This window comes from Eublepharis macularius, chromosome 1 (genome assembly GCF_028583425.1).
Source record: "Eublepharis macularius isolate TG4126 chromosome 1, MPM_Emac_v1.0, whole genome shotgun sequence".
NCBI classification, from domain to species: domain Eukaryota; kingdom Metazoa; phylum Chordata; class Lepidosauria; order Squamata; family Eublepharidae; genus Eublepharis; species Eublepharis macularius.
In genome coordinates, this window is record NC_072790.1 from 31,358,464 (window position 1) to 31,371,931 (window position 13,468).

The 13,468-nt window shown below is 43.9% G+C and overlaps 1 protein-coding gene across 1 annotated transcript in view; it reads left to right on the forward strand.

Annotated features, from left to right (window-relative positions):
- The window catches only part of COL6A3 (collagen type VI alpha 3 chain), a 147,280-nt gene that overhangs the window by 19,623 nt on the left and 114,189 nt on the right, over positions 1 to 13,468 (forward strand). The window contains exons 2-3 of the mRNA XM_054994298.1: positions 7,493 to 7,630; positions 9,028 to 9,645. Of these exons, the coding sequence (XP_054850273.1) occupies positions 7,543 to 7,630; positions 9,028 to 9,645 (706 nt within the window). The 5' untranslated portion in view covers positions 7,493 to 7,542. The remainder of the gene's footprint in view (positions 1 to 7,492; positions 7,631 to 9,027; positions 9,646 to 13,468) is intronic.

Here is a 13,468-nt window from a genome sequence, read left to right on the forward strand (position 1 = left end):
CATGTGAATTTTTCTAACCATCAGTACACTGATGGAACAGTCCAATTGGAACAGTCTTGTCTGTTCCAATTGACAGCAGCTCTCCTGATAAAGACCCTTCCCAAGCAGCTGACTGAGATCAGTTCTGTGGGAGGTGCTGCGGGGCTGGACTTGGGAAAACCACATGCTGCCGTCAAGTGAAGCCTTGCTTTTGTGGGTCTTAGAAATCCAAATTTAATGTATCGGAAGAACTCAGTCACAAGCAGATACCCAAGACATCACACAGCAAGCCCCATCTCCCTCAGGAGAATGCCGAGGTTGCCTCCTGGGCAAAAGTATCTGTAATTAGGCCACTAAGTGGCAGCTAAAATGGTCCTATATAGCAGAGGTGATGGAAAGTGCTATCAGGTCATAGTTGACTTATGGCAACCCCTACTGGGGTTTTCAAGGCAAGCTACTCACAGAGGTGGTTTGCCATAGCAGTATAAACTATGAGCGGAACTACAAGTGACAAAAGGCACAGGTTGGACACTTGTCAGCTTCCCTCAAGTTTTGATGGGAAATGTAGGCAGCTTGGCGGAATGTTGGACAAGTGACAGTTGAAAAGTCCAGGGACAGCAGTCAGAGAGCCAAGCTGCAAGACTAGAATGCCTACATTTCCCATCAAAACTTGAGGGAAGCTGACAAGTGTCCAATCTGTGCCTTTTGTCACTTGTAGTTCTGCTCCGTCATTCCTGCTATTCTGCACAGCCTTCCCGTGCTCTAAGGAATCTTCCCCCTGCAACAGCTCCTTTCCCTCACTGAAGGGAGGGAAGTGATAGGATACAGCCCCTTATCTTGTCTCAGAAGAATTGTCTTGCCTTTCTTTCTGCTGGTGTGGTTCCAACTCTCCTCTTTTATCAGGAAACCCTCTCTGTACTTCTTTTGGCAGTGTTTGCACCAGCATTATGTTTATTTGCTGATTTTTTTTATAGCTACTTTATGGTGCAATATGAATTTTTCAGGAAATGAGATTGAATACACATGCACATAACGCACAGAGACACACATACATGAAAGACTGTGGGGCAATTATGCACATTCAGGATTTTCTAAATTAAAAAAAAACTGGTGAGCCCGCAATGCTGAAAGGTAGGAGCGTGAATTGCACGGGGAATGTAGAAACGTTTTCCAAGTCCGTGAAGGGATAGGGCTGAAGTGCAGTGGAACATAAAGAGAGTGCTGGTCTGGATAAGCCCTGGGCTTCTTTCTCTTAGGAGTTTCCAGAAAGCGCTCCAGTTGAACCTTTCCGCCTACAGCTTGCATGGAGACCAGCTGGCATGGTGTACAAGGGACACCCAGAGGGAGGCGGCTTGGGCTGACTCTTGCATAGTGATTCCTGCTCTGATGGTCTTGTGCTCCGCAGCAGCCCCCACCATATGGACTCTGACCTGAATTGCAGCATTCTCTCCCTGGGAAACGCCACATGCATCACTTTGCACATCTGAGTTTATTGGCACCGGCGTAGTGCATGTGTTTGTGTAATATATTCTTCAGCTACATTCTTGGATCTTAATAGAAGAACGTCCCCACCCCCACGCCAAAACTTTGTTCTTTTGAGGGAATGGTATTACATGAGTTACAGCTGCATATGCTTTCTCCTTCAAAGGAGAAAACTGCCTTCATTGCCATATTTGTATAATTAAAGAGCAAGCAGATGAAGTGCGTTTGCCTGGGCTGCAGTGTTTCCCAACGTTTGCAGAGAGATACATACGATAGTCGGCAGACCATGCAAAATTGTCCCCAAACATAGTTCAGGTAGGAAGGATTCTCATCTTGCTTAAGAGAGAGAGAGAGAGAGGTCTTTTAGCAGTGATGGGATGAGTGTGCTTCATACATAACCTCCCCAGTTTTTCATTCCCATCTTATGAATGTACTCCGTTTTCCAGTGAAACCCGTCTTCCTTTCTTTAGTTCCAGTCGGGGTTTTTTGTGGGGAGAAGGATGAAAATAATATTTTGGGTTCTGTATTATCCACCCCATCATCTTAGGGATGTCAGATCCCCTGGGGCCCAAACTGGGTGATGGGGGGTCGTGGGGGGAGTACGTGCTGGGTGAACATTAGATTGGGGCCCAATTTACATCAAATTGGCCCCTCCACTTTCTGCCGGGAATGACGTCATTCCAGGTGCAACATGGAAGTGCTCTGGAGAGCATGGGAGTTTGCTGTGGGGCTCCCAGGCCCGTTTCCTATACCTAGGCATCGTAAATCATAGCCTCTTTCCTGCTACATATTAACTATGGCTATATCCAGTCTTGCTCCAAAGAAAATAAAGGTGCCCAATGGGAGAAGAGGCACATATGAAGCATCCATATTAATTAGTCTCATTTACATGGCACATTAACTATACAATATAAAGGTAGTCCTTGAAGAATTGCAAGATTTGGATCCAGTGACACCTTAGAGACCAACTAGATTTTCAGGGTATGAGCTTTCGTGAATATGATGGAGTTTTGACTCTTTAGAGCTCATACCCTGGAAATCTAGTTGGTCTTTAAGGTGCTACTGGACTCACACCTTGCTGTTCTACAGATCAGTATGGCTATCTACCCAAATCTACCTAGAAGAATTAACTTTCATCTGGTTTGATCTCATTGCTCTTTGTCCCTTGGGATCAAGTTTTCTGGCTCTAGGGCCAGTCAGAGCTAATTGCTCTTTGTCCTTTTTGGGTCAAGTTTTTCTGGTTCTTTGGTTCTTTGTGACTGAGTCCTTTTTTAAATCAAGCCCATCTTTGATCTTGTCTTTTTGGGTGAGGTTTCTCTGTTTGGATTGTTCAGAACCTGCCTGCCTGCCTGCCTGTCTTTTCTTCATTCATTACCTCTCTTTGTGTTTCCTTCCTGCTTCCTTTCCCTGTCTTCTTGTTCAGGGAGTTACCTTGCTCATTTTCTCTCTTATCTACCTTTGCTCCTCATTCACTTTCTGTTATAGAGGTGCATGTAACTTTTGGTTACCTTTAGTGACTCTGTAGGTTTTGCTTTCTGTGTGCATGTGTATTTTGTCTCTCTTTCGTTGTGTCCTGTTGCCGTCCTTTCCTGTCTGGCAGCTGCAATGCTTAATTTTCCTTTTTGCTGTGCATCACTATATTTGATTACCACCAGGAAGAATAGTGGAGAATGACCTCCTAGTTGTCATCTCTTCAGGACAGGTCACATGGTCTTATGCAGTCTCATAAGCACACCAACATTACCTAAACAGTGACCTAGGGCCAAGTGTCATTTGTCACTTGTAGCTTGGCCCATAGACGCATTTGTTTAGTAGATGGTAGAAAACTACCCACTGTAGCTTATGGAATGCATTCATGTCAACATTCCTTTCTTAGCTTAGCTTAGCTTCATTCTGGTATTTTTTATTAATCTTTGCTTTAATAACCACTCCTTTGGTGTTGTATGTTAACTGAGTATCATGTCAAATCTTAGAAGCTGCGAATGGTATTTTCATCTGCTTGCTGAATGGGAAACCATACTTTAGACTGTTCTTGTTGTTCTGTGAATTTTGGCCATCACCTTCATCATTATTCCTGTATATGTCTATCTTGAGTGAGTAAACTAGAAGCTCATGAGTTGTCTAAGTGGTTCTTTTGAAGATGGTCAGATAATGTTAATTCCCCAATACAAAGTTGTAACTTGGGAGAGCTATGAGAGACTTTTCTTTCCTTTGTAAATAGCGTTTGCCCCCAACAACCAGGGGCAGCCTTTCCACTGGACCCCGTTGTACACAGGTAAAGATCCCAGCATAAAAGTTCATCTGGTGTTGTTGTGTTGGTTTGGACTTTGGATATGCTCAGAGGGACACCCCTAGTGGCCAGGAGACAAGCTTGGGTAGCCATTTGTGTAACAGAGTTTTCTTGGGTGCAGCATCATCATTAGGGTTGCCAGCTCCAAGTTGGGAAATTCCTGGAGATGTGGGGGGTGAAACCTGGAGGAAGTGGGGACTGCGGAGGGAAATGACCTTGGCATGGCATAATTCCATAGAGTCCACCCCCAAAAGTAGCCATTTTCTCCAGGTGAACTGATCTCTGTGGCCTGGAGACCTGTTGTAATTCCGGGAGATCTCCAGCCACTACCTGGGTGCTGGCAACCCTAATTGTCATTGATGCAGTCTGAAGTTCTGCAGCCTAAACACAGGCTTATGCCACGTCTTTTCTAACTGGTCCGCAGTTGCACTTCCAAAGCAAGATTCAAGACTTGTTGTCTTGTGTCGTTGTTTTTATTTATTTGCTTTATTTTTCTTCATTTATAGCCCGCCTTTCTCACTGAGACTCAGGGCAGAGTACATAGCGTAAGTCAATGCAATCAATAGGAAGAGACATCAAATAAGTATCTAATTGGACTAGGATTGCAGAAATATGAAACAAAGGATAAGCATGAGACGTGATTTGTGAAAGAATGCAGAAAATAGTAAGATAATACATTTAGTAGCGGATAATACACACTATACACAGTAGTGCAGACCACAGTCCTCTTCCCTTTATTAAATCAATAGCCATTTAAAGCTTCTTGTGAGAAAAGCTCCGCAGGCAGGTAGCTGTACTTGCATACTGATGTAATCCTGCTCCCTGGCCTTGTGAGCGGTGTGACCAAGAACTGAATCAGATCATGGCTATCTCCAGAACTTAAATGCTCTCGTTTTCCTAGGAAAAGTCCATTCGGCCCTTTGCATACTGCATTTTTAATTCTAATATAAACCATTCAAACATTTCTCTTATTCACATGTGCTGCCCTGAAGCCGCCACACTGCAAGGATACAAAATGTTCCTCCGGGCCTCCCTGCTGGGGTTGGCTTTGGAGGCAGACCGCAAGTAAAGGGGCCTGCATGTGGCCTCTTTCGAATGGGCCAGTAATGAGGAGGGTTGGAGACGGTTGCCTCTCTTCCAGCCTCTTTACTCAAGACGTGGCTGCCAGAGGCAAAGACTTCTTGGATGCTTTTCTCAGGCCTTCCTCTGTGCCCCGAGAGGGGATGTATTTAAGCTATGCCTGCAAATACTCAAGCAGCACATACTGGGGCAAACACAGGCACCCCTTCAGCTGGGAGGAGATTCTCATAGAGCGGCATGGTTTTGAGTGAGGTCTCGGATAGGGCTGGAGCATTTTTCCTTGCTCTGTTTTGTAAGTAGTGACGGCTTACACAGGTTGGACACTAGTCGGCTTCCCTCAAGTTTTGATGGGAAATGTAGGCGCCCTGGTTTTACAGCTTGGCTCTCCATTACAGCTGCAAGACCAGGATGCCTACATTTCCCATCAGAACTTGAGGGAAGCCGACAAGTGTCCAACCTGTGTCAGGCGTCACTTGTAGTTTGGTATGGCAAGTGTTCTATTCTGTCTCCCTTTTCTGCTGATCCTTACAGAACTTCCTTAAAGAGATTTGTGTGTACATTTCGGTCAGAGATGTTGTTGGCCTTGAATTGGCAGTTTGGCCACTTGTAGTTATGAATGGGATGGGATAAATAAAACTTGTTTTTGTGGTCATCTCTCAGATTATATGCATAGTAACACATATTGTGGAAGTGCTTCATTTTGCAGAATCCAAAATCGTTGCAGTTCTGACAGCGTTTTTGCATTTATTATCTCCCCAACTTTGTGGGGGTTGTGCACGCATGCCTTATTTCCTGGCATTTGGATTAAAAGAATACACTGTATGAAAATCGACAATTTGTTTACTTAGGTGTAAGTATGCCAAAGATTTTTAGCAGCATCAACATAATGCAAATATGCATATGTCAGATGCTGTATGTTTTGGGTTATGATGATAAATCAGTAATAGAACAGTTGTAGGATCAATGGGATCTCCTCTGTTACCCTTTTCCAGGGTAATAGTTCACAGTCACTGACAATGGTACCACAATTGCACCACAACCACACAGACACACATGCATACAAATGCAAGCCTAATAATAAGAACACTGGCTGGAAGGTAAGAACACTGGACAGTGGAAATACACATGTACAAAAAGGCATGCAAAAAGTAATACTCTTCCCTAGTTTGCTGCCCATCCTGTTGCTTTTCCTTCTTAAGTTATGAAACTCCCGATCCTCTGAAGAAGCGAGCTGTTACTTACAAAAGCTCATACCCTACCACAAATTTTGTTAGTCTTATAGGTGCTACTGGGCTCTTGCTCTTTTCTACTGATCCTTTGCTGTTTCTGACATCTGTGTGGGCTGAGCAGTGCCTCTTAGATTGGGGCATCCTATCCTCGCCACACACTCTGCACCCCATATTATCTTTCCAATGACACGGAACAACCTTTCTTTTGGATTTGTGAATCCAAGCAGGCTCTTTGACTGGATGTCAGCTTTGTATTGGCAGTGTATGCTTCTAGATGATATCATATCAAGAGATGGGCACGAACTGGAAAAAAACGAACCATGTGGTTCCTGGTTCGTCAAATTTCATGAACCACGAACTTTCACGAACTTGCCCCTGGTTTGCAAACCGGTTCGTTTGGTTCGTGAAAATGTCACATCCAGGTCAGAAAATGGTCAATTCCAGGTCAGCAGAAGGTCTGCAGGAAGTCCATCCCCTGTTGCCTAGGAAACTGATTGATTGGCACCAGGCTGTCTGCAGTGATGAACCAAAAACCGAACTAAACGAACCAGCCTAAAGTTCATGGCGGTTTGTCAGAAATGGGATCTGATGAACCGCTGGTTCACGAACCATGAACCGGCCTGGTTTGTCATGAATTTTGTTCGTGCCCATCTCTAATCATATCTAGTTAGAGCAAACTCTTTGGGGGAGGGGCATGCATGCACCCATGTTGCATCCCTTTGATGAACTAAGAGCATCAGACAGATAGAGCATGCAGTCTCGTTTCCTTCAGAGAGACACTCCACAGTTTTACTTTTGTGCCACTACTGGACCCAACGCATCTTACGCATAGCATTTTCCACATAGCATCTACGCAAAGACATAAAACACCTTCCACATGTCATCCTCTACATAGCATCCAGAGAACTGCTGTAGCTTAGTGATAAAGTGGTTTGGCTGTGAATCAGTGCTCTGTTGGTTCAAATCTCACTACTACTGTGAGCTCAGCAGGAGGCCTTCAATAAGCCACTCCTCTCACCCCATCTACCAGCTGTATTGTGGGAATAATAATAATACTGACTTTGTTCACTGCTCTGAGTGGGGCACTAATCTGTCTAGGAGAGAGTGATGTATAAGCGCAGTTATTGTTATTTTCCTCCACATAGCATCTTCCATATACATGCTAAGTATCTTCCACATAGCATCCCCACAAATACAAAGTATCTTCCACGTAGTAGTGTCTTCCATATAATAATAATATATTAATAATGACAAAGGCATATTTTATAGCAAAGATACATGCTCTGTTTTATTTTTGTTATACCTGCTTGAAATCTATTTTTAAATAGCAAGAACATCACTGTTAGGATAGCAAATGCCCACAAAGTGAGTTCATTCAGCAGATTTCAACAGGAATAAGAATTTCTCTGATAATATCTTCTCTTCTTTTCAGATCCTGAAACTGGTGCTTTGCAAAAATAGCCATCCCACCAACTAACAAAAATGTGGAAACATCGACATTTGCCCTTTGCAGCAATCTTTTGTCTTTTACTCTCAGGCTGTCATATAGCTGATGCCCAGATAAAAACTGGTATGTATCCTCCATCTGTAGCTCATTTAACAGTTTTAGAAATTAGGACATGTCCTGCTCTTGGCTTTGGAAGGTCTTAATAAAAGTATGTATTAGGCCCTTACAGTGAATGTTTGTTTAAATCCATCATACCGATTGCATAGAGTTTTATATCTGTATGCCTTATTTACATGACTGCAGTGACTGGATGTAATGCTGTGAAAGGAGCATTGACTGGAGGCAGATCTTGGTGAATTCAGTAGTTGCCTCTGGTACAGTCTCTGCTTCTTCATCTACCACGCATGCTTTCGCAAAGAGAAAGTACATCTCCCTTTTGTAAACACAGATAGCACGGGGATGATATGGATGTTGTTAGCAATGGAAGCCACCTTTGATCTTCATTCTAATCACCATAGCACCAAAGAAGAAGCTATTTTTTATTATTTACATACATGCATGCACAGATTTTTGACATACAGTGCATAACATCGTATTCATACCACTGGTGTTGTGCCCTGTTTTGCAGCGTTATGAGGGATGGACAGTTCTAAATTTATTTGCTGATTCAACAAGTCTTAGGGGCTTGGTCCATGAACCATATGAAGGTTGCTCCAGTAGTCCCAAGTGCAGCTAGTAGAGTCAGCAATTAAATAGCTGAAGCAGTCAGTGTTCTCCTCCTGAGGTTCTGAATATGATTTGTTGGTAGGTTTGCCAGACTGAGTCTAGCAACCAGAAGGAGGGTTAGGGAGTGAGCACATGGAGCCCTGTGAGACATGTGATGACAGTGCTGACATCACTATGGTACTTCTGGGTACAACTAGAGAAGTGATAGTGGTTAGCTCTAGGAATCACCAGAAACTCTATGGTAAAATCTGTAGTTTTACCATAGAGTTTCTGGCAATTCTTAGAGCTACCTGAGGTCACTTTCACATTGCCCCGGGAAGTGACATGATGGCAAGAAGTATACTGGTATTTTTTGTTTTATTTTGCTCCTGCTGCTGGTCAAAGTGGGGGCAAACAAATGGAAATAATTGGTGGGAAGGCCTCCCACCACAGCAGGAGGCCTAGCGATCCTATTTGTAGGTCGTGAGAATGTTGGGGAAGGCATTGAAAGTGCCCTTGCACATCAAGATAGCAACGGGGATCTCGCTAGAAAATACCACCTCCGGAAAATGTGACAGTTCTAGATGTACTAAGTGTATGATTTGAGTATAAAACAACAGCTTCCTATATCAGCCAATGGAAGTGACATGTCAGGATATGTTTTCTTTCCCTCTTCTTGCTCCAATGTGATGGGTTTATTGGGTTCCATGTTGAGGATGATGTCAGACAAGAGTATGACTGACAATAATTGCACAAGACATTTTTTTTCCCAACTGACCTCTGGAAAAATCATAAATCGATGTGTTTTTTTAAAGATGTCAAAATTGGCGCCGCTGCTGATATAATATTTCTAGTGGATTCCTCTTGGAGCATTGGAAAGGAACATTTCCAACTTGTTCGAGAGTTTCTATATGATGTTGTAAAACAATTAGATGCGGGTGAAAATGATTTTCGCTTTGGTCTGGTCCAGTTCAGCGGAGACCCACATACAGAGTTCCAGTTAAACACCTATCATACTATGAAAGATATCCTCTCCCATATTTCGCATATGGCTTATATGGGGGGAGGAACCAAGACTGGACAAGGATTAGAGTTCCTAATTCGGAACCATCTCACTAAAGTTGCTGGAAGCAGAGCGAGCGATGGCGTCCCCCAGATTATTATAGTGTTAACGGATGGACGGTCTCAGGATGATGTGGTTCTGCCCTCATTTGTTCTTAAGTCTGCCGATGTAAACATGTTTGCCATCGGAGTTCAGGATGCAGTGGAAAGGGAATTAATGGAAATAGCAAGTGAACCCCTTGATACGCACCTGTTCAACCTAGAGAATTTCACTGCTCTGCACGACATTATAGGAGACTTAGTGGCCAGTGTTCATTCATCTGTGACTCCAGAAATGGCTGGAGCCAATGGAGTGATTAAAGACATTACAGGTAACACAATTCTGCTGTGATGTTACGATACTTGTACTTGAGGGCAACATTACAGTTGCTATGGTGCCATTTGGATGTGTACTCTCAGGGCCTTTCCAGATAATGATTAATTCTTTTTTTAAAAAAAATACATCTAATATCGAGTTCTGTGCTGGTGGTAGTTGAATGGGGATTCTGCTGAGCTGGACAGCTGGTGTGCCATGCAAAGGATGTTTAAAATTAAAGAAAAAGGGCAGGAAGAAAAAGATCATAAAATGGTACTTCAGATCTCTCTCTGTATTTGTAAAGCACTGCAGAGACTCTCCCGTGTTTAAGCATCATGGCGGGAGAGTGCTTGACCTCTAACTTTTTTTTAAAAAACAGTATAAGCGAAGTAAGACATTCTACAATTTTATAAATTGGCACGAGGAGAGAGAAAGTTACATTGCTGGTTTCACCGCTGAATGGAAATAGCATTTTTTCAGCAATGATGTCTTGTGGCTTGAGAGCTGTGAAAATGTGGCTTCTTTGTTCAGCAAGAGGTTGGAGCGAGACATCGGGGTCCTCCTCAGCAGCTAAGATTATTGTCTGCAAAGGCCTTAAGATGCACATGGAATGGATTAAAAACAAAGGTTTTCCTGACATGAATACTCTTGAGCAGGCTGGTCCATTTGACTTTAAAGCAAAACCAAATATGAGATCCATAGGGCCTCCGCCATAAGCTTCCTTATTTATGTAAAGTTCAAGAAAGATAACAACAGTGCTTTGTTTTCTAAAAAAAAGAGGAACCTGTACTCATGTTTGCCCCCTTAGAGGCCCAAGCCCACTCGCCGAAAGAGGTACTTGTACTGCCTACTGGCATGTGCCACCAGGAAAGAAGTCCTAGGTAACAATCGATCTTTATCTCATTGATGCTCACAATAGCCCTGTCAGGGAGGCTGAGAAAATGTGTTTTTCCAGAACAGCCACTGAGTCCCAGGTGATTACAGTATTTCCAGCCTTATAACCATAATAAATGGAAAGCTAAGCCATATCCTTTGCTAGATATTCAGTTAATGCCAGTAGTTAATTATTAGAATTCCAACATATACATAATGTTGCTTGAAAAATCCCCTAGCCCACTGATATGTGTATCTATAACCAAGTTTTATTATATTTTTTTAAAAAAACCCTCAAGAGGGTAGTCCTCATTCTGTCAGCTCCTATCACACTCCAGACAGTTTTTAATATATTTCCCTACCTCCAAGGTAAGGCTATAAGCCTGAGAGCCAAGCTACAAGTGACGCCTTACACAGGTTGGACACTTGTCAGCTTACCTCAAGTTTTGATGGGAAATGTAGGCGTCCTGGTCTTGCAGCTGTAATGGAGAGCCAAGCTGTAAAACCAGGATGCCTACATTTCCCATCAAAACTTGAGGGAAGCTGACAAGTGTCCAACCTGTGTCAGGCATCACTAGTAGCTTGGCTCTGAATTACATTTCATTCTTGCTATTAATAAGCATTTGGTTTGCATCACCAAGCAACAAGCAACATCCAGCCCTCTGGATGCCCTGCGTTCCATTGCCAGATGGTAACCCAAAGATTTCCTCTTTTACTTGTAAATTTCCTGCTGAAAAATGAGATGAAGGGAGGGGCTGTGGCTCCATGGAGGAGCCACTGTGTGGCATGCAGAAGTTCCCAGGTTCAATCCCCAGCATCTCCAGTTAAAAGGATCAGGCAGCAGTTGATGTAAAAGACCACTACCTGAGATTCTGGAGAGACTGACCTTGATTGCTCAGTGGTTTAATTCTAGGGGTATGCAATCCAGATCTGGGATTCAGGAAAAAAGCCTGATTTTTGCCAATTCGGCTAAATCTGGCTTTCCCAAATCAAGTTAGAGAATCTGAGATCCGTTCCATGAACCCAAATCTAGACTCCTGGATAAACCCAGGTCAGTCCGGGAAACGTGGCTTTGGTCTCAGCTTGCTCTTTCCTGGGCTTCTGCTTTTTTTTCCAAGATGGGAAGGATGAGGGAGTGGGGCAGAAGCAGGAGGGAGGGGGACTGAGACGGGGAGGGAGGAAGGAGTGGCTAATCTGTGCAGGAGCTCTGCTTGTCTGCCTGGCTTCTGTGAGTGACACGGGTTCAGTTGGGAGAAGTTGCAACAGTGTTCCTTGATTCAGTTTGGTTTGAGTGGAATTCTCTGTTTTGACATGATTCCGTGGTTTGATGTTCATTCACTTTGGTTCTGTTGAGCTTCCTCTTGCATTTGGGAGTGTGCCTTTGGCCAGTGGCTGCCTTGCCCCTATATGTTTCTGCCTGAGAGCCAGTTTGGAAATTTTCCCACCATAGGCAGCAAGGGAGAGTGACTGGGCACCTTGTTCAGGGGGCAATTGGGTTTGGGGGGAACTTCAGTTTGGTTCTGTTGGGCTTTCTCTGGGTTGAGTTTGCATTTGAAAATGTGTGCCTTTGGCCACTGGCAGTCTTGCCCCTGTGTTTTGCTCCCTGAGAACCTACTTGGAAATGTTTCCCCGATAGGAAACAATGGTGAATTGATGGGGGCATTTTGCTCAGGAACTCATAGAATTGGATCTCATGTGTGTTCATATGAGGGGAAGGTAACCTCAGCTGCCTGCTTTCCCCCCAGACTATTGGAATGCCTCTCCTCCACCTGTGTAGTGACTAGGGGTGTGCACCAAAATTTGATGGGGGCGGGGGGTTGAGCCAGAAGACCAAAAAAAAAATGGTACCCTGAAATCCTGATAAAATGCTTTAATCCAGTTTGGTAAGATTAGAGAATCCTGAATTTATTGTGCCATTATTCCCTATGGGGAAAACTATCTTGTGGGATGGGGGGAGCATTTTTCTAGAAAACTCCACCAAATTCGCAGAGAACCTACTCCTGACTGTCCTCTGAAGACCTGCTAAGTTTTAGGAAGATTAGACCTTGGAGTCCAATTCTGTGAGCCCCTGAACAAGGTGCCCCTAGACACTTTCCTTTGTTTCCTATGGTGGGAAAAATTCCAAACTGGCTCTCAGGCAAAAAAAACCCCACAGGGGCAAGGTAGCCACTGTCTAAAGGCACACTTCCAAATGCAAGCTCAACCCAGAGAAAGCCCAACAGCATCAAACTGAAGTCCCCCCAAAACCCAAGTACACCCTGAACAAAATGCCCACAGCCACTCTCCATTGTTTTCTATGGCAGGAAAAATGCCAACTGGCTCTCAGGCAGAAACATACAGTGGCAAGGCAGCCACTAGCCAAAAGTACACTCCCAAATGCAAAAGGAAGCTCAACAGAACCAAACTAAAACAAGGGAATGTAATCCCCCCGGAACGTAAGAAAAGCAAGAGGACCGACATCAAACAAGAGAATCATGTCAAACCAGTGAATTCCACCAAAACCAGACTGAAGCAAGGGATACTGTTGCAATTTAACCCAACAGGACCAGTGTCACTCACAGAAGCCAGGCAGCTGTCTCTATTCAACGCCAGACCACACAAAATGGAGGCTGCTCTAAGCCAAATAAGCGTTTTTAACTCTTGCAAGCATTTTGAAAAAGGCTGTATCCTTCTCTGAGAATCTCATTGGCCAGACAAGGAGAGCTCCTGAATGGATTGGCCACTCACTACCCACTATCTGCTTCACTCCTCTCTCCCTCCTGCCTCCGCCTCCCTCCTCCTCCCCTCATGGAAAAAAAACATGGGAGAAGCCCAAGGAGGAGTCAACGAGTGGCTGAAACTGCATTTCCCAGATTAATGCAGATTAACCCAGATTGATTCAGGGGATCTTGATCCAAGTTCCCATATTGGATCTGCGATTCTCTAGTCTGATCCGGAAAAGCTGGATTTAGCTGGATTGTCAAAAG